This window comes from Rhyacophila brunnea, unplaced genomic scaffold (assembly GCF_057557595.1).
Source record: "Rhyacophila brunnea isolate RB1 unplaced genomic scaffold, BYU_Rbru_1.0 scaffold_9, whole genome shotgun sequence".
NCBI classification, from domain to species: Eukaryota; Metazoa; Arthropoda; class Insecta; order Trichoptera; family Rhyacophilidae; genus Rhyacophila; species Rhyacophila brunnea.
The window spans coordinates 46966779-46989462 of NW_028233361.1; the positions used below are offsets into that span (position 1 = coordinate 46966779).

The 22684-nt window shown below is 33.7% G+C and overlaps 2 protein-coding genes across 6 annotated transcripts in view; one reads left to right on the forward strand and one right to left on the reverse strand.

The window, feature by feature from the left end:
* Spn (protein phosphatase 1 regulatory subunit spinophilin) overlaps positions 1-22684 on the forward strand; it is a 241724-nt gene that overhangs the window by 131787 nt on the left and 87253 nt on the right. For all 5 annotated transcript variants that reach the window (XM_085959922.1, XM_085959924.1, XM_085959926.1 and 2 more), the window contains exon 3: positions 21328-22420. In XM_085959922.1, the coding sequence (XP_085816048.1) occupies positions 21355-22420 (1066 nt within the window). In that variant the 5' untranslated portion in view covers positions 21328-21354. The remainder of the gene's footprint in view (positions 1-21327; positions 22421-22684) is intronic.
* LOC147063717 (thyroglobulin-like) lies at positions 1740-18783 on the reverse strand. Its single transcript, XM_085959933.1, has 8 exons — positions 18280-18783; positions 14538-14618; positions 8846-8963; positions 6908-6987; positions 5937-6122; positions 4555-4726; positions 2845-2927; positions 1740-2119 (listed from the first exon to the last, which is right to left on the reverse strand). The coding sequence occupies exons 1-8, from the start codon at positions 18476-18478 to the stop codon at positions 1935-1937; spliced, it is 1104 nt and encodes a 367-aa protein (XP_085816059.1). The 5' UTR covers positions 18479-18783; the 3' UTR covers positions 1740-1934.

Below are 22684 nucleotides of genomic sequence, written 5' to 3' on the forward strand. Positions count from 1 at the left end.
AATATAAATAATCAAGTAGTATATTATTATAATATACAGAGTTCAAGTATATTATGTATATTATAGTATTGTTTTTTGTGTAATTTTCAATTAAAATCTGTTATATGCAGGATCCATGATTCATATTATTATATGCGAGATACTATATATTATATACCTACCCAAATATTTCGATTGAAGTTCACACGAAAGTATCTATTTGGTATTTAGAGTCAGTTATTTTCACTTCTGCTTTTTTAAACATTTGCAATGATTTTTTTGTTTTATTTGTAACTGCTTCTCCACAATGTTTTAGTTTATTAATTATTGTAAAGTCCTGCTTCTATCGCTAGTTAAATGGGTTAAAATCGAGCAATTTTCAGCCAGTCAATCAATAGAGCGAAAATAGCCCGATGTTTATATTATAAATTTGAATCATAACATAAAAATATTGTTATCTTCAGTTGTTTATCTAATAATCAAATTGTAGTTGAAATCATTCTTTTTTCCCCGCTTTAATTTAGATTGATTATTAAAAATGGGTACTAACAAAACTAATATTCTATTTGCAGTGATATGATACGCAGTGTTTTGTGAAAATACCCATAATATTTAGTGTATCCGAAATGCTAATTTATCTATGTATCCGTAACATTTTTCTTAATATTATTAATCACCTTTTGTCGAATTATCCCACTTTGTCATCGCAATAGCTAGTTGAAAATCGACTCAGCACGACATATTTAACAATTAAATTATTTTACATTCAACTCTAAAATGGCTGTCAGCTCTGTAATTAAATATAATGTAATGATATTATTAACATGATTGATAACTGGAATTAGGAGTAATCCATATTACCACGTTTTTATTAGCTCGTATTCTTGTTTGTCCGGTACAGATTTTTTCTTGTGTGTCCAGTACATTTTTTTTCTTGTTTGTCCTAGATTTGTATTGGACGATTGAAGATTTTTAACTAACTTCCCGACCAGCTGGACATTTGAAACTTTTAGAATATATCAGAACACGACGACAATGCATTCTTTTAAAACTTTTAGCCATTTTTAAGCAGAATTGAATTCATTTTCAGTTAAAGTTTTAAGTACAATTTTTTTTAAAAAATACATAGAATTGTCAAGTTTATATGATTCAACAGAAAATTTAAAAAACGTGGTTTATAAAAAGTTCTTTTTATCTTGTAATTATGTTTAGTATACATTGGCCGAATTTGAAATATCTCAGATAGGGGAGTTATTATCAAATATTCGCATGAATCATAATATATGGATCGATAGCTTAATGGATAAAAGTGTGTGTTAAATTATTTAGGTCAAACTTATTAAGGATTTTTAAAATTAAGTATGTATTTTCAATAATGATTAAGATCAAAACAAATCAGATATAAGAATGTACCACTCTTTATTGAATTCGGAAACACCACAGAAATATACACGTTAGAAACATTTTTTGAGAAATCCCAATGCTGTCAATTAATCAATGAAAGTACCTATTATTGGTACATTGATTCAAAATCACAAAAACAGTCGTCAACATTAGGAAGATTTGTGAGGTGCTTCATTAGCGTGACTTAAGTAAACTAAGGTTAATTGGTAAAGCACATTGGCCGGAATCCGATGGGTATTGGTTCGAGTTATGCCCGGCACCATAGTTTTTTCAAGATTTTTTCTAATTGTTTTATTTATGAGGTGTTTCCGAATAGATGTAAAATAACATGTAATATTTTTGATTTTTTTATTTTTAAGGATTGGTCAACCACAAGAGAACGATAGTTTCAAACATATATTATCAGAATATGAGTGCATGCATTATACAATATTACATCAGTTACTTATAATATGTATATTATATTGCGTAATTGTTTTTGTGTAAAATAGACTTTGTCTCATTTATCTGTGCATCGTTATCGTTATGGACTTAACCAGTCGTCTCGTCGTCTACCAAGCTCCGCATATCAGCGGCTCTCCGAGAGGTTTGAGTTCAGTAGTGGCGAACCCATCGTCGTCCACGCAGTATAGTCTGCCGTCCAGCTGCTGCTTGGCCAAGTAGTTTCCGTTTCCTGAGCAGGTCTGCGACATGGTCTTGCCCACCTCGTCATAGTAGCGGGTGTCTCGACCGCAAACTGGAAAGGCATGGGATTAGTGTTACGGTTTGATTCAATATCTACCATTCATAATCTGTATGCAACTATTTCCATTGCGTTTTATTTTATCCATTCACTCTTATAACGGCAGGTTGACAATGAAATTAAAATCAATAAAAATTCAACATTAAACGATCTCCCTTCCAAATTCCCCACACGAGAAGCGCTCTTTGGAGTGAATAAACTCTGTGAATTACTAACACTAGAGTGTACCTATATGGTTTTTAGTTCTAATTTTCCATTGTTACTTCGGCCGAGCTTAGATCAGAAGAGACCTTCTCTTGTATGCTACGGTGCAGCATATTTAGGTACCTACTAAATGCTAAGTAAATGTTCCCCATGGATAGTAGGTTGCAAAAGCCGATCTGTCTAATTAATGGTCAGACAATCTCGAATAGTCCAAGGATGACATAATCGTTTTTGACTTGGTACGAGATTTGTGTATAGGTACATTATCAACAGCGAGCAATTTGGTAGTCGCCATCAAATAAAATATATTCCACTATATTTGTGACAATACTCTCAGGCGAAATCAAACATCACCTAGTTAAGTGTAGGCTCCCTTACTTGATAAGTATGGCGGCTTGTTTGATCTATGACGAAATTGGAATGCCTGGAAAATACAACCTAATTTATGCCCACTAGGAGACGGTTCACAAAGAAGAAGAATGTGTCGTGTGTTTGAAATTTTCAATACAACTTACAGCAATTGACTAAACTCAAACTGGATCCAGCTTCTGTCTGCCAACTTCCAAGACGCTTTCCATCCTTCCATGAACAATATGCACTGAAAAATAAAGCAATTATATAGTTATTTCAATTTCAATTTAATTTCAATTTTTTTTTTTAACATATTGTGGACATTACAAATTATAAGTTTAAGACGTTCACAACATGACATTTAGAAACAAAGATATATAAATATAACAGTATTACATAAAAAAAGAGATATATCAGTAGATGAATTAGATAGGTACAAGGAAGTACACCGGATGAGTTAAGCAGACCCTATTTTAAGAATTTATAAAACAACATCCACCTAAACTCTTCTAATGCTACTATTTAAAACAATCATTAAATTTAAAATACAATTAATATAAAGGGTCGTCTATAAATGACGTCACATGTTGTTCTGTATTATTTGACCTACGTCCTTCCATCTTCACAAAGTCTTTTACCCCCATGTCTTCCCTCCCCCGTTTGTTAAAAATGGATTCGCTGAAAATTATAGATTTCGGTGTAAGGTAGTGCTCTCATGAAATATTTCTCAAGAAGTTGTTGGTTTTGTGGCTTCAAATCTGACCCCATCATGACACTATTAAGACTCGTATAAGCATGGCCCCCACAAGGGGGGGCTGACAGGGCTCTAGCCTAGGGGCCCGGGCTCATTGGGACCCTGCATGGCGGGTTAATCACATATTTAAGGTAAACACACAATCATCAAAATTTTTCTCTAATAGTAGGTAAAAAAAGTCGCCTACGGTGCCATTTCAGAAGGGTAAATTTCACATTTAAAAAATGAGGTCGTTAGATACATTTTGATTGTTTTGTGTTGATACTTGACATCTACATAATTCAAGTAGATGTATTAAAACTACAAAAATCCCAAAAAATAAACCGATGGCCCTTACTTTTACCTCTAACACAATTTTGAAAACACTTCTGTTGTACGTCACACATTAAACTTAGCGATGGGTAGGGGGGCCTGCCAAAGATCCTGGCCTGGGGGCCATGCGTATAAGATACACATAAGTAGGTAGGTACATAATATTTTGATTACAATAATATTATGCCACAAGAGAAACCATTAGAAAATAAAATCATGGCCACATTTTTTATGGAGTTGCCGATTTATTGCGAATCCCATGCGATCCAACGAATTGTTTATTATTTTTAACTTCTGATAATCACTATGGATAGAATATAACATCTACCCTTTACAAAAAAGAATATGTTGGGTGAGAAAATTGTTACTGATGTATTAGTTTTATTGTAATATAATATTAATGGCTCTATTATTTTCGTGGTAATGATGCTTTTGTAGATCACAATATGAATTTAAAACAATAAATTTTCATTTTTTAACTTATCTAACGTTTTTTGTCTAAAAATAAAATTTCGAAATATAGAAACAATCTCAATCGTTTGATTTCATAGTATTATAGTTATAGCCCTTGTACGCATGCATAAATTTACTGTGAATAGTATGTAAATTAAACGATCGCGACAATAAATTGTTTACACTCAAAAGTGCCGACTGTCTCGCCAATTTCATTCTTCAAGTGTAAGCGAAGACGTTTGTTCTAACAGGTTGTGAAAATGTGTAAACGTCAAAATGCTCTGCGCGGTGTAGTTTGTATTTTTTCCGGCAGTTTCGTAGTTTAGTAAACGGGCTATTACTATGAGATACGTACATGCCATTCTCGATCTGATAGTTTCCATACGTTCCATCGTAATCACAATTGACCGACGCCATGGTAACCATAGTGGTACCATGCACGGCCAGCTCGTTCTTCAGCGCCGCTATCGCGTATGCGACGCTCTCGCACATGCGGAGGTACTGGCTTCCGAAGGTTTCTTCGTCGTCTGAAATACCGATTTTCAAATATCATAAATTAATGTGTTCGATGCTTTTACTGGTACCCCATGCATTTCACCAGAGACCAAAAAGGTAGGCTATTGCAAATTCCCCTGGGCGCATTTTACATAGATTATGGTGAATTTATTTCATCGACGTACGTACATTCATTCACTTCACCATAATCCAAGATTCAAGACAATGCATGTTGGCTTCCATACGAACCCTAGGCAGAGTAGGTACCGCCCTCATTCAGACCTTAAATACCACCTCCTTCCATAGTTAGTTGCAAACGCTATGTGAGTAACATCATCTTGAAGAACTTTCATAAAAATATTATTTATCATCAATGATTGTATTTTCTCAATATATTTGTCCCCTGCTCTGGATCACGCACGCACACAGAAAAATGGCTTGAGAGGTTCATTTTGAAAAAATATCCATAATATTTTTTAACGATTCTTAAGACAGCAGGTGAGGGTCCGCCGCCTACTACTTGTCTTCGATTCAACCGCGGAGTACCACACTTTTCCATATACCTGCATTCAGCATACCTAGACACTCTGCACTTTGGGTCTAGCGATAAACACTTGGCCTGCTGGTAAAACTTAGGTTGTAGGTACATCTACGAAGTTACTGTGAGCTGTCGCATCAACAAGTCCACATCCAAATCGAATATGCGTGGATTAACGGTCATAATAATTCAATATCCGTTTCTGTCGTCCGTACTTTTTAATCGGAATATTAAAGCAAACATTAGATGCCACAGATAGTGGCCACGGGTCTTGCGTGACGTACAATGCCGTGAGGAGTGGATCCAACCCGTTCAGATAACTGTTCGATAGCGGAATCGTCCTGGTCACGATCATGAGCAAGTAGCTAATTTCAATTTCTAGTAAAAACAAAAATCTGTTAATTGAAACCTCCATTCTGTGGAGACCCATATTATGATCCAATTAGGATCGGATACGGCCAAAGGAAAAAAAAATGAAGAATATTTCATTTACCTAAATTATTTGTATTTTTTCTGGGGATAGGCCGCACTCGAACCCCCACCCTGCTTGTATGCGCGCCTGCTTTAAATAAAAACTGTGACCGAATGATCAGAAGTACAACCTTGTAACTTCTGGCCTTCAGTGAACGGCTCAATGTTTTCATAATAACCTTGGATCATAGTTACTTAGAAAAATTGAAAGCTTTTGGAAACGTTTTACTTACAGCACGGTAATTGGGAAGCCAACTCTTGGGCCAATACCATGGAGTCAGCTTCTCCGGTCTTGTAGTTGGCGCACCAGCACAGACCGCTGTCACACTGCATCGGCTCATAGTTGCCATTCGCTGTGCAGTGCAGCGTCACATCAGTTCGACCTGATTTCTCCAGGTTCGATCTTCGCCGGCTGCAGGCTAGAAACGATAAGATTAGGATATATTTAGTAGCCAGATGAGAATACAAAAATAAACGAATCGAGAAGCATTTATCGAAGAAGTTTGGTTTCCCGTAATAGATGGATTCACCATCTACGGCAATCCGATTATCACATAACCGGTTAATACACAGTCAAATAGGAATTATTTTGGGCGAATTTATTTACCGCATTCATTTGACGGTTTTGCGAACAGTATCACCATGTATGTGGTCTTGATAGTGGTGTTACAACCGAAATAGCTATCGACTTTGTATATAGTTTATATTATCATTTTGTAAAATGGAAGAGTAAATGCTGACTCAAAATTGCGAAAAATGAAAGGTTTGAATACCTATATAAGTATTTAATATACAAATTATTTGAATAACTTATAGTACTTATTAAAATATTATACCTATAGAGACAATCATTTTTGGCGGAATCATGGGATGACACCAGAATTACGTGTAGGTATTTATGGTCGCTAATAATAACAGAATTTTGGAGGCATAAAAGGAGTGCATAAAACGAAAGCAGTTGTCAGAATGAAATACAAGCGTACGTATTCTTAACACGTGTTTAAGTTTATCCCATATTCTTCCACACTAAAGATCGCTTGCCTGTTTCTCCACACCCATTAGGTATGTCAGTTCCCATTATTGCTGAGTTCCCTGGTTATATTATCGTTCACATTTAATGCATAGCTATATGTATACATATGTATGTACATAATATATTATGTCCAATGTAATGTACCTAGATACGTAATAATTATATTCTTACCACAGGTCATAGTATCCTTTGCGTCATCTGCCCAAGCTATACCGAAAATTCTCTTTCCATCCACAGACGAACAAAAGCATCTAAAAAAGTATAAAAGGAAAAAATTATACTTGATCTAATTTCGAAAAATAAACTGACACGAAAATATGGGAATAGTTTTTTAATCGGGTCATTTATGAAAACAAATGATAGGATACTCTCAAAATAGTTACACAGATAACTGAGAATGTTGATAGTATCACCTGTCACCCGGTAGTTGTATCTAGTGGCACAATATACTCGTCCGTAGTTGTTAATGGTAGATTTTCCATCATAATGCATATAATATACCAAGGGTAAGAAAACTTGGTACTGTTCGGTTATACCGGAGCCAGCGGAAAACGCATTTTGAAAATAGCCGATAAACTGGATTATTTGTTAGGTTAACCTAACCAAACCTAACCTAACCTAACCTAACCTAACCTAACCTAACCCAACCTAACCGAACCTAAACTAACCCAAACTAACAAATAATCCAGTTTATCGACTATTTTCAAAATGCGTTTTCTTTTGACACATATTAACTACATCACCACATATTATAACGTGGGCGTATAGGCAGAAGTCACTAACTCCAGTTTTGACGAAATTGAGATTTTAATGTCATATAGGTCAAAGACATAGCTTATAATTAGTATCTTTAGAATTATCTTCAAATGTGTTAATCTTGCCCATTTTTTGAATAATAAAATGCCTAATTCTTGTCAAATTTGGGATCACAGAGATTATCAATATAATTTTTTATCGTAAATATTTCACTATAATAATATCGACATAAATTATACTAATGGTTTTATAAATGCGTTTAAAAATTAATAAATATAAACAATCTTAACACCACTGCACATTTGTGTACTGAAATATGACTATATTCTAAATGATTAGAGCGAGAGGTTTAAAAGAATACTATTTTATGTAATAAAAATACTTTATGCAGTCATCAAATGTTTATAATAAATATAAAGGATAATAAGGCTTCAAAATTATATAAATAGATTATCTACAACGTTTAAGGAATGTCCAGGATCATGCTTTGAAAATAGAAAAAAAGCTCCATTTTGACTAGGGATTCCAATCCCGGGATCCCGGGATCCCGAGCTATTTTCGATACCTATGAATCCCGGGATTGATAAACATAATCCCGGGATTTCGGGATTGATTTTTTTATCAATTTTTATGGAACATAAAATAAAAGCAAAAATATAACAGAAAAAATACTTATAATAAAAAATAACTACATTAGAAATCAACTGAGTTTGAATGAAGTTTGATTTATACCCATGTGTAAGTTGCCGATTTATTTTATTTTTTCACATAAATTATTAAAAATGAGAAGGATGGAAAAAACAATGCTTCGCACTTTTAACAAAGTAATTCCACCATGATCTCATACGTTTTACGGCAGTTTCATATTTGGCTGACTAATTAGATTTATGAAGCGGAAAGGCCAAAAGTACGCCATGATTATTTGCTTTACTATTTTAAATCTCGCTAATCCATTCATAAGTCTTTAATATCAGAAACAGCAATCTCATATTAAATTCACATTATTATTTATATAACAATATTATTTACTCCATTAAAATTATGTATTTCCAAGATTGAACGTAGATATACAATATTAACAATAAATGTCTTAAATAGTATAAATTATACTAGATTTATTTTTGACCGATTTTATCAATGTTATTTGTGAATATAAATTTTTTATATTAACAATGGAAAAAATGCCAATCCCGGGACCAGTCCCGGGATCCCGGGATTGTCAAATTGTAATCCCGAAATCCCGGGATCAGAATTTTGGCTCGGGATTGGATTCCCTAATTTTGACCCACGCTGAGCACGTCCGCCCTTAAATTGTACAACATAAAAATTAGAATGATTAAAAAAAATTCATACCTCCCCACGAGGTCGTCTCCTTTGCACTGCACAGGGGCGTAAGTGCCATCAATGTTGCACGTTGGGGGGTATATTGGCTGTTGATTTGGGGGCAGATGCTTAGTATACAGACAGGAACCTAAATCATAAATTAAGCGTAACTGAATAATTAAAATTTAACGTTGTAAGATTGTTTTTTTAAGTCTTCCATAAAGTAATATTATTGTGTTACGTGAACTCGTTTCATTTTAGTCTTGTTAATGCTAGGCTAGGATTTAGAAAAATATAATTTATTTATTTATTTAAGAAAATTTAATATTGTGGACATAACAAATCTAAATTCAAGACGTACACAACATGAGATTTACATTATAACAAATATTACCATCACAAAAGAAAAGGAGAGAATATAGAATATAATAATAACAAAAAAAAATCAAAACATACTAAGTACAATACAGAAAAATAAAATTTAGAAAACAAAAAACATACAAGTTATACAGAAATAAGAAAAAAAAAACTTTTTATGTACCATGTTTTTAAATTTTCTGTTGAATCATATAAACTTTACAATTCTATGTATTAATAAAAACTTTTTATTGTACTTGATAGAAATACTGAATAAATATAGAATACAGAAATGTCATTTTGACATTTCATATTGATTTCCATAGTAACGCACGTATATATTAATAATTTAGTTGCTAGGATAGGACCCCCTTAGCAACCAACAATAATATTTTTCCATACAAAACAGAATTAACTGAAAATGAATTCAATTCTGCTTAAAAATGGCTAAAAGTATTAAAATAATGCATTGTCGTCGTGTTCTGATATATTCTAAACGTTTCAAATGTCTAGCTAGTCGGGAAGTAATCGGGTAAAAATCTTCAATCGTCCAATACAAATCTTGGACAAACAAAAAAAAATATGTACTGGACACACAAGAAAAAATTAGTACTGGACAAACAAGAATACGAGCTAATAAAACGTGGTAAAATAAAGTTTCAAAAACAAAATGCAAAGTACATCATTGAAAATGTCTGTCTTTAGGGAGCGCATTTGCTAATCTTGCACCCCTCGCTAATTTTGCCTGATAGGCTTGACTTGATAATGTAAGGGATAGCTGCTAATTTAACATTATTATAGTTTAATATAGAGGTGAAAAAATCTGACCTAGAATTTATTCACATGTAGCCAGACCCGAATATAGAATTTATTTACATTAAGAATCCAACATTACATTTTTGTTTACTACGTTTTTGTGATTAAAGTGATAAATATTATCACTTTATCTTATTTATGTATATTGGTATTATAATTGTTACGATAAGTTAAATAAACAGCCAAAAGGGTGGCTGTTAAAACATAGCACTTTTTGACAGTTAACTTATTGTAAAAATTATCCGCCTCAATACATAACTATGATAAACTAACGTCGATAACCGCCTTGTGTATAAATAATAGCTTCACCAAGGCAAATGGCTATTATTGTGGCATTTAATATTTAGCAATTTTAAAATCCAATTGATTAAATCTAGGTATTTAGTTAAAATATTGGCGTAAGTATGTGTATACGTTAGAAGTACTTACCTGTATTGTGCTATCATAATAATGTATGTAGTATCAAGTCTATCTCTGCTTCGTTAGTAATCGGGGATCAATCAAGTCTGGCGAACATCTTTGCGAATGACAAATTTGTTCAGTATTTCTCTTTGCAGATTAAATTAGCATAGCCGGGCTTGTATAGAAAATTGGTTAGTATGAGCTTTCAACATGTTAGCCTCATATAAAGACTAACATGCGGATTTTAATTCGATCAATAGAATATGCTCGTGATATGTTAATCTAATATAAGAGTTTTATTGGTGAATTTAGACTGAGAAGTGATGATCTAAATTCTAAATAAAGGTCGTCTCGAATTTCGTCTATGCATTATGATGACGATGGTTGTAGTCAGGGGCGGATTTACCGGTACGCTTACAAGTGGCCCCCAAAAGAATCATAATATTCAGAAAAACTGGTCGTTCAGTAATACATTTCCTTTATTGAAATACACGAATACCTACATAATTCGTCACAGCAAGGATAATAGTTTTTTTGATTTATTTATTTTTTATTCGAGATTACATAAATAATAAAGTAGGGAGGTACTATTCATCATTAGAAATATAGCATTTGGAGAACCTTTTTTCTAATATACGACTATACGAGTATACCGAATAAATATAAATATTTTTATTGCACCCAGGGATTATTCCCAATAGACAATATTTTTTGACAATTTATAGAAAGATATTGAATCACAAAAGACTAGTAACAATTTTTCTCAAAATATTTGTTATAATAAGAAACAGTATAATAACAATAGTAAGTATCTACATTTCATAAATTAATTATCCTAAAATGGGGTTGTTCATGTCGGATGCCGATTATTGATGCGTTCTTGCGGAGAACGGTTTTTAATGCAAATGAAGAGTTATTACGAATACAGCTGACCACTTATCGGCCCCACAAAAGTAACAATTTGAGTGACCAGCTCAAGTAACTGATCGGGTCTGACAGGCGTTCACCGTTCCCTTTGCTGTTCACGGCCTTGTGCTTACGGTCTGTCTTTTCGCCCGCAACACTGTCGATAGGGAAATCTGTGTTACACTATCAAAAAATAATCTGTAGGTACTTACACAAAATGGGTGAAATTTCATATTCGATTTTTGCGTCAAACTCTCTATATTTAGGCCGTCAAATGTCGGCATTGTTGTGTACATTGTAGCTAGCTATCAGTATACATTATTTTTTCATTTTGGTGTATTAGGGCATTTTCGCCAAAGTTTGTACATTGCGTTTTTGGCATGTCCCATGACTTTGATTGATTTTTTCATAGTTATTATATTATAAAATGTTGGAAAGTTATGTACTTTTAACATGCAAATTTATTAATTTACTCTATTCAATCAGTTAAATACAACTATCTGACCTGTATATATTTTTAATTGATTATTTAGATCGAAAGGTAGTGCGTTTTTACCATGTCCCACCCATAAATTCAAATAAACAAAGTCTGATTTCGTCATTAATTTTGAGTGTGTAAAATTAAATTCGTAGTGTTTTCAACAGCTTACATTATATATTTTTGGAAAATATATAGTTTTTTCGTAAATTTGTACCAATATTGAAAAAAAATCACGTTTAAAGTGTGTCCCAGGATATTTGAAAAAGTGGAACTCCACATTCCGTTACCACGATTTTAGCATGAAGGCGAAAAATTTTCACTATAAATATGTTTTTTTTTAATGTAGCAACATTTTTGTATAACACTGATCGCCATGTACACTTTAAATTGTTGGTGTGTGTCGGTACCGCTATCGGAACAGGTTGCTTTCTGGGTTGGTCATTTAAGAAGTTCCACTACTGTTACCACGATTTATAAGGTAAGAAAACACATATTTCTATTTCACATACTACACATATGGAGCTTATCTTTCATACTACAGATATAATAAAACATATAGCAGGTTTAACAATAAAACTAAGCTAAATTTTGGCTTCAAACACTTCTGAAACAGAATCCGTTACTTCCATTCCGAAACTATATTGGTGGTAACGTATATGTGGAATGTAAAAGTAACGAAATGGCATGCATAAAGTTGGGTTTACAGTGTGTGTTTAGTTCTTCATAGATTATAAAAAATTTTATTTTGTCTGTTCGTATGAAAAACAAAAATATTTTCATTAAAAAATATAGAAAATAACCTGACTATAATATAATAATATAATAAAGATTAAAAAAGTATGTGATATGTCTGAATACGCAAAAATAGCGCACATAAAAGTATGGAGATAAAAAAAAACAACAGAAGGAAAAGAAAAAACACCAGACTGAAATAATTGCGAGACAGGCACTGGCTCTGTCATACTCTTTCTGTTATACGCCACCAAAATTTTAAAACTTCTCCATACATTTTAGGCATAGAAATTTATAAAAATGTATGAAAAAGTATTTTTTTGTCACGTTTAACAGAAATGTGTACTCGATTAGATTTAATACCTGGAACTGTAGGTATTCACGAAATGTCAGAAAAGTACGTCTTGATTACAATCAACCTGTATAGCTACATTTTATGTTGATGAATACAATTAAATTTCAAGACAACATACAGTCGAACTTGGTTATTACGAGGAAGATGGGACCGACTGAATTTGCTTGTTATAAGCGTTACTCGTTATATCAGAGAATAGGTATTTTTAAATGAGCATGTCACATTACACAAAAAGTCGAAAATAAAAAATTTGGAAACCATCGTAATAATCCCCGAAACGAGCATGGCATTCATAAACTACAAAAGAAGTTGTTTATTGTAATTAACGCTGGTAGGTACCTACGGACTTCACAAACCTTGGATTTTTCAACCATATGCGTGGATACTTTTTTATTATTGTCGGTGAAACACCAATAAGGTAGGTACTTAGACACTTTACTAGTGTCATAAACGTAATCCGACCCCGGCGGCATCCTGTCCAATCGGATTTTATTGCTTAGGGTCGAAATGTTTTAAAACGGTCGACACATTAACAGTATTTTAGCTCGGTATATCCGATAAGTTGCTCGTTATAACAGTGAAAAAATTAAATGTATGGCGAAAATCATAAACCAATTGTCAACAAATGTTTCGTTATTACATCCGAGATCTCGCTATGTCCGAGATCGTAATAACCGAGTTTGACTATAATTATTTTCGTAAAAGTTATATACTCCGTGCCGCGCTAGGAACTCGCGTCTGAATCCCTTGCTGATTTTTTTTTTCATATATTGTTAATTTGCTTAAAAATATTTTTTATCTGAGTTACAAATAATATAAATGCCAAATAAAGTTATGGTAATGTATAGTGTGTCAAAATTATTACCTACCTTATTTTACAAGTATTGTGAAATTTATTATAAAATATGTCTATTTTAGTGATTAAGTTTGATTTGTTTTGTTATTTTGACGCACGTTGAATATTTATCTGTCTATCAAAAAATTCAAATAAATTTCATAAAACAAAAATTTGTTTTTATGGTAACATGTAACTTAAGCTTTACAAATTACACTCCGTTACCATTTCGTTCCATTCCGAAAATGTCCCCAAAAAAGTTGAACGTTAACTATTTTTCATTTGATTATTAAATAACGAAACTTATTTATTTTTCCAATAAAATTTAGTAAAAGTGATTATTGTCTTTAAAAAAATAGCAGAACGAACATTGATTGGTTTTTTCAAATACTAAAGGAAAAATGCTCTGCCATTATAGACATAGGGTAACGGAGGGGAACGAAATGTGCCCAAGAATTAAAATTCAATAATATTTTTTGACTATTTGTAGTTTTATTTTGAAGTGTATGGTTTTTTTAATCTAATAGAGCTCTTTTAAGTGATAAAAAGTGTTTCATTCATGTTTTAAAAGCTAAGTTTCGTAGTCACGGAACGGAAACTTATTATGCCCAATTTCATAATAAAAATGATATAAATATTGTATTAATCAATATTTTGCTGAAAAATTGCTATCACCAATTCAGCAATAGAACAAGGAATCTGCTAGCTATATAAAAATGGTTAATTTGAGTGAAAAAATAATATTACCCAAATTTCAAACATGTACAAACTTTGGCGAAAATGCCCATTAACAGGTTTAACTTCATTAGTGTAGGTAATTAATTAAAAATGTACTTACCCATATCTAGTTCGCAAACTCTGTCGACGCATTTCAAACCAGGGGCACATATTCTGGATGCCGTGCATAATTCCTGGAATCCTAAAAACATATTAATTATATTTGTTTTTGATGTTCATGGTTATTAATTGCTTATATTGTAACTTATATTACTTGGATAAATTTACAGGAATGCGCCAGCTACCAGAGGCATCTAGCGGATAATACGCAGCCTGCAATTTTAGATTTTTTTTTTGATAATTTCACATTTTAAAGTGTTTTTTTAATGTGTTTTAGTGTTTAATATTTTCAGGTAGCTTCTAAAATCTAAATACTCGCCTAAAGAAGTCTTCGCCACTGAGGTATATTAATACATTCTGTGAAGCTAGGTAAATTAAAAGTCATTGAGTGCCATTTAGTATTTTTTGAACACAGAATAATATTATGTATCAATGGTCAATGTCATTGTAACTGCACGAAACATGTTCTGGTCGTCATAAAATTATGTAAACTTATAATCCTTTTTGCGAAAAAAGATTGGTGATAAAACCAGTAGGCCTGTACCCACTTTTTAAGAAAGCCAACAGAACATGGAGTTTAGGACAACTGTGTATGTGAACTTTTTTTTTTTTTTACTTATTCGCAAGCTTTGGTTCGATTGTGGTTATTTTCGTATTTTTAACTATTTTTTTCCGCTCTGAATTAATATTATATTTAATTAATGTTGTCAAATTGATAACAATATCGTCACCATCGTAAAACCTGTGTTACGTTATTATCTTTTAATAATACCTGAGCCCAGAAGTAATTTACAATGGCCAATACCTGCCAATTAGAAACTGTTAGTTAAGTAATGCCTCAAAATTTCAATGTTTTACAGATACGTTATTCGAGTAAATTATATCAAAATGATGTGTTAGGAAGCCGCACCACTTTTGTTCCAGGAAGAAATATCATTTTATAAATACAATTAAAACCAACGTACGTATGTATACTTTTTTAAAACCATTTATAGTGCCTATAAAGTTCAGTAGCACCTTGTAATCAAAATTCAATCAGTACGATATACCTACTGAACTACACTATTGTATTCGTTATGTTTACAATCGTTTTCGATTCATGGCGCCTTGGTGCACCAGGATTTTTCCACTGCGCCTTAAACCGAAATCGACTGGTTTTTGAGGTGTTTTCAAATTCTAAATATTTCTTCCCGTTCGAATTCAAAGACGACATTTTGTTTTCAGTGAAATTCTGAAATATTCAGCGCCGCACAGTTTGATATATCGTATTCTCACCCACGAATGATTAGGTACTGATAATCCTTGGCACATAATTGTACAAAAAAAAAGATTAAATAATGTAGGTACCTATATAATATGTGATCGATACGATGGATACGGGGTCGAATCCGTATGTTTCCGAATTATGTATACTTTTTTATTGAATTTTAGTTAGAAACTGTTTCAAAGCAAGAATATTGATAATGGTGTTGTATCCGAAGAAAAGTATCGAAATATCAGTCTAAATGCGTCGATAGCTGTTATTTGAAAAGTTTTCTCAGCTTTTTTCGGAGCTTCGTGTGCTTTTAACGTTTTGCTTACACTGAAGCTTTAAGTTTTCTACAACTTCGGGAATTTCAATTACTTTTTTAAAAATCAGTACTGATTTAAATCAACACATTTCATAAAACGAAAGAACCCCTTATTGTTACGAAGTGGATATCTATGATATAGAAACAATATGTTGAAAAAACTTCTTCTATATAAATAGAGTCTAAACTCTAAATAGATAAACATTTGAGCAAATAAACGACGTCTGGTCTTTTATTAAGTCAGCCTCAAGTGAGTTAGTATTGCCGGTTCATTTGACGAGAACTTCTTTCTTTCTTTTCTTTCGACCATGTCCGATCCTGATAGGATCATATGGGCCTCCACAGAGTGGAGGTTTGTATTAACAGATTTTATTTTTACGAGAAATGGATGTTAGCCACTTGCTCAACCTATTGGGTCCATACTCTGACTCATACACAAATTGAAAAACAATAAATATGTGTACTTGCCAGACCCAGATTCAAACCCGGGACCCTCGTTTAAGCCACGCGGCCATCGTGGGTGCGACGAGAACTTCAAATCAAACTAAACTTATATTATGACATACGACTAATTTTCAGATTCACCCAAATACTTAATTACATACATGCTTATAATATGTGCAGATATTGCTAAAAATAAGCATTGAATACTTATACTGATATAGTGTATAATTAAATTCGACTTCAAGTTGTTCACGTATCTCACATATTGTCGTATCAAAGCAGACATTTCAATATAAAATTTAGCTATACATATGAGTATATACAAGACGAATAATCACGTAACCTAGCTAGGTCACAGATTACCTAGGTTATGTCAACAAAGCAGCACACTTCAACCCATAACGCGAGACGTCATTTTGTTTTTGGGGCTGCCAATAGAGAAATAAAAATAATGAACTTATTACCAATATAACAACACAACAATCTTCGATTCGAAAATCGAACTGCTTTCAAAATTTCCAATACGAAATGCTTATAAAAAAAACTTCTTTAGTGTACGGTCCAAATTCTGTGATTCATAATATGAATAATAAGACGCACAATAATAATTATTGCTTAGAAAATTAATAATACAAAATCAATTTATAGTGATAAATAATCATTACACTTCTAATTTATTATCTATTATCTGAACAGCTATGGATTATAATATTACTGCCATCTGTGAACGTATGATAAAATATTATGTTGTCTGTTTTAATGAATAGTTTTTATAGCTCTATTATGGATGGCGTGGTCGTATATTATTATGGAATATGTATATTTTATTTGTATTTATTATCTATGATTTTTTAGGAATGCACAATAAATATATTTTTCGTATTCATCGGTTTCCCACATGCACGCCTGTCAATAATGTTTTAACGATAGAATTTATTTACAAAGCGAGTTAATTTAAATTTGACCAGTAGGAAAGATAGAACCTCCTTTAGTGGTTTTTGCATCAGTCTATTTTATCATGTTTATAGTTATGTAATATAATTAATGAAAAAATCGACCCTAAGCTTCCAACAGTACAATCATGGATCGGCCCTACAACTAGGAGGTGTTTTAACATACATTTACATGGATTAGTTATTAGCTATTTGTGCAAATCATTGAGTGAAGATATTAGAGTTAATAGATTGTTTTATAATAAATTTTATTATTACTTCAACCAGTTGTAGTCAATCCGTCAGGTAAATAATTATACTTAGGTATACTTTTTATGATATTTAATAATTTGGCAAATTAAATGCAATAGATAGTTTATACTTTTCGATGCAATAAAAACTTTATACGATTTTTTGACAGTCATGCCAATAATTAATTACGTTTTCACATTCTTAAACGGGCCTATATTTCGCAAGTTGTGCGATTTAACTATTTTAACAAACTTACTTCTGATTGGCACAATGTATTAAACAATTAAACAAACCTTCAATATAATTTCCAAACGATAGTATTTCGTATGTACGCGTATTTCATTAATCTTATCCGGCGCCAAGATAGTAATCGTCCAGTTAGCAGTAGCACCGAATCGTCAAGGGTAGTACTGAGAGTATTGCGGGATGCTCTTGCTATTGTTTTAGTCATGAGCAGCGTGTAATAAATACAATTAGTATGTAAACATAATATACGTATGAGTTGAAGATTAGCTTTCTATAACAAAAACCTTCATTCACCAACCTGATCTCTGCATACAATTTGGACAGCAGTCACCTATTGTCTGGTTTCCGACCAGATAATATCCAGGTTTACAGGCGGCTTGATCTATATCCGTGATGCATCCCCCAGCCTTCTGACAGGCTGCGTTTACATCCCCAATGCAGATGGACAATGCACATAACATAAATACTATCACCCCACTTTTCGTATTTTTTTCCATTTTTATAAGACTTAATGATTTTGATTACCTATCTAATTTCATACGCAATAATTATTAGTCACAAAATATTTTTCTCTGAATCTTTAATATTCAATATTTTTTATCTGATATACAAAACACAACCAAATACAATATGTAGGTATGAGGCATTTAAAAGTGTCCTTACAATATTCATATAAGCTACACTGTTTCTAGACTACATGTAGGCATCTTATAAAGACTATTGAAACACTAAATTACACTTTACAAAATTTCTTCCGTCATTTAAAATTTGTCACTTGTTATTTAACGTTAATTCGCTCACTGATGATTAATGTTGGAATTAATATAGATAATGGAATATACTTACCTACCAATCGTTTTCCATCACGCTACTATCTTTTGTCAGAATAATTGATAACATGATGATAAGAATGATAAGCTGTTGTCTTTATTGTAGCCCGCAATGCTTATTTCAATACATGGTAGATTAATTTTGTACCGATCTAGTTCTTACTTTCACGAACGGGTTTCGAAACGACTTTCTTGATGCCATATTTTTAGCTGTTAATTTGTGTTATATGGTTTTACCAACGACACGACACCCTCACCACGAGGTGAAATAATCATAGCGGAAACTAGACCAGTAATTTTTAGTTATAAGACTCGGTTATCTTCGTTGATAAAAAAAACGTTATTGATTTGCAAATTATTGCAATGTAAGTATCAAATTATCACCATGCGATGAAATCCGTAAATATGTAAAGTGGCTCACAGAAAAAGCTATTCCAAATTTACTGTTTTACCACAGTGTGGTATTGAATTCTACATCATCGTCATAATATAAAAGCATTAAGCCTATTGCATTGCTTTAGTTTTTTTATAGTAAAAATCTCCGCCAATATTATACATTTTTTTTTTAATAATATGATTAATTATAAATAGGTATGCCGAAGATGTGGCTCGTGTAGCAAGAACCTATCAATCGGTTGATAATATTAATTAGTAAAAACGGACGGTTTCTGACGTAGTTTTGAATGGCAAGGTGACGCGAGAGATGCGGCTGTACAGCCTTCTCAATGGTGCCCGACGACAGGCTACCACCTGAGGGTGAGATTTCGAACTTTGGAGGAACCATGGTGACAGTAACTTAAAATGATATGAATAAGTGGGGATACTCCGATGGTTCTTAAAACTGAAATAGTGTTGATGAGAAAACTGCGTAACTCGTGATAGTCTATCCGCTCGTTGCATCCAGCAACACCATCGACGACATGTTTGAAGCCAATGACGCGGGCCATTATGGTGGTCAAAGCATGGTTGGGAAGAGTTTATTCGTACCTCTTGCCACGAAGAAGTAACAATTTAATTAACACCGTTGCGTCGGCACTCAACCTCAATGAAAGCATTGCATGTCTTTCAATTTTTAAATCGATCTCTGGCTTGGTGCGTTTTGGGAATAGAGTCAAACCACTGCACAGATCGACGAAAATTCGCATTGGGCATGCTATGCACCAAACATCTACATACCATCCACCACGACAGCTGAAACAAACCGAATACATTCAATATATTTTTCCTTATAGTGTCAACTGTGAATTCTTGGTGTATATGCGTTTTATTAATAAAATAAAACAAATACTCATGTAGTGCTAGTTCCATTTATTGTGAATAAGTAGTACTATATATTGTGTTTGATTTTATTCATACAAGTTATATTGACTAGACTTGTCGTTAAGTTAGCATACATTTGCGCGATCCCATCCCGTACCTCTGTGGGTACTTAATAAAAGTCCAGTGATTTTATAACTCTGATAGCTAACTGATATTACAATGAAATTTTGCCGTGCCTTAGTATCTTTACAACTCTATTATCTTATCTTTTCTTATCTGGAGTTTAATCGTGTGTAAGGTGACAATACTTTAATTAATTTAAACTTAAATCAATAGGTATTTGATACATACAATTGATAAAAATCTGCTATCGCACCTTCCAAATGTTTCGCTTATTGGCGAAAACTGAAGGCATGTCGACAATGGCGTCATCATTATTTATGAATACATAATATAAATAATTACTTAATGTTTTTAATTTGGGATGTTTTAAAAATATTGGTCCAAAACTGTCTACATGCTAACTGAAAAAAATCAATGTGATTGCGGGGTGGTGGTCCGTATAGCGAAATAGTTGATAATGCGGTTTCCCTCATAGGTGAATAACAGCAACTGTGAGCAGGTACCTTTACGTTATCTATTCAGAATCTCTGTGTATATAGTAGGTATGATCATTGACGTGTCAATAGGACCCAGTGAGTGAAAATGAAAGAACCTCCATAAACGACGTTTTCATTGAAATCTCCTAATGCATCGTTGCAAATCTGCGTTATTCGCATTAAAAATATAAATACATAATATGATTTGTAGTGGAAAATAAACTCTACTTACATTGCATTAATGGTGATTATTACAGATTTCTATTATATGTTTAACAGATTTCTTTGCGGTTAATATTTAGAATATTATTATATTCGTTACGAGAAACGAAAAAAACATTTAAAAAGGGTATTATGATTTTCTTGATAAATGTGTGGTCACCATATTCTCAGTTGTTTGTATTTGGATGACTTTTATAGAATAATGTGTAAACTGCGTTAGTGTTCCTTGAATTGCGCTGGTGTCATCTCACTTACGTTTACAAAATCATAACAGTTTTTTGTATAGGCGTAGGTTCTAGAAATCTTTCGCTATAGGCTGCACTTTTTCGCAACCTTCGCCATGGAGGCGAAGCAAGGTACATCATCAAAATAGATTGTCTTTGCAAAACGCAAATATGTTAATTAGTGACTTACGTGTTATCTTTATTGTTTCAGGTCCGGTTAAGGGCTGTGTCTAAAGACATGGAGGAGAGAAGACGAACGTCGGCAAGCTCGAAAGTATCACAGATCGCGAACATCTTCCAAGGCATGGCACCGGCCAGGGAGACCCATTCGGGTGTCGTGGCGGACAGCTCCGTCGTCCCTACGCCCGCTGGCCCTCAGGTCACGGTCGTCCGGACCGAGAGCCATCTTGCCAGGTTCAACAACGCCCGAGCCCTTTTCGAAAAACTAGGCGAGGACAATAGACCTCCCAGAAGATCGGACAAGTCACCGTCTTCGACCGTCGGTGGCCTACCAGAAAGATCGCGGTCCAGTTCGGCGGGATCGAGAGCTGGTCGGCTCTCCAGATCGCCATCGCCGCCGAACTGCAACAACGACAATAATCACATCATCATAAACCCGAACCTGAACGGAAATATAGAAACGACCGAAACTAGAACGACTACCGTGCGGGAGTGCAGGATCACGCCGAACGGTGGAATCAAAGATCCAAAAACAAAACCTCTTGTGCCACCTAAGAAACCCGAAAAACCAGAGAAGCCAGAACGAAAGTTCAACAGTAGAGAACTAATTGAGAAGCAACGCAATTGGACATCGCATTTTTCAAAAGCTAGAACCGTCAGAGCTACTCCTGTACATGCAGAGCCTATTTCTAAACCTACCGCTGGAATTAGGAGCCCTTTTAGGTCACCTCCTATTTCTCCAACACCAATTTCCCCACCATTAAAAGCAGTTTTGAGCCCTCCACTGGTGGAGAGTGACGAAGCTAGCACCGTTTCAAGTCCGCCTATTGTAGCCACGCCTGTTACACCCCGTACACCCCCTAAATCTTCTTCGAGTGAAGCCTTGCGGGGCACCCCGTCCCCTGTGCTCAAGGACAAGTGTCCCATCTCGCCAGTGTCAGTGGAAAATGATTTCGAATCGTTTTCGCCAATCAAGTCTCCGGCCAAAGAGAGGATTTCGCCTTCGCCAGTTGGCACCCCAACACCAGTTCTTTCGCCTGCTCTCTTGTCGCCCGCGCTTTCCCCGCTTCCGATTGAAGAGAAGCAAGAAGTCGAGGTGCCGGAGAAAGAAGAAACTTCTGACGGTAAGCACTACTTTCTGAAAAATATTCATAAATAAACCAATTTGTGGAAAGACTTTGTCCAATCATGTTGTGCTGTATTTTCTAGGACGTGACATTTTGACAACAATCTTCAAGAACACCCCAGAAGGTGCATCTGATTATCTTCTTTCTGGGGAACTTAATAAAAAATAATTTGTAATTGCCTATTAACGTATTTAAATAATAACTTCATTATTATATATTCTACAAAAAATATAATTGGCCAACAATATATTATTCTGTATG

Coding starts and splice junctions, on each gene's coding strand:
- LOC147063717 (XM_085959933.1), bottom strand. CDS start 18,478: ATGGAAAAAAATACGAAAAGTGGGGTGATAGTATTTATGTTATGTGCA. Junction 6,123..6,907: donor AAAGGATACTATGACCTGTG/GTAAGAATATAA, acceptor TATCGTTTCTAG/CCTGCAGCCGGCGAAGATCG. Junction 2,120..2,844: donor TTTGAGTTTAGTCAATTGCT/GTAAGTTGTATT, acceptor ATGCCTTTCCAG/TTTGCGGTCGAGACACCCGC.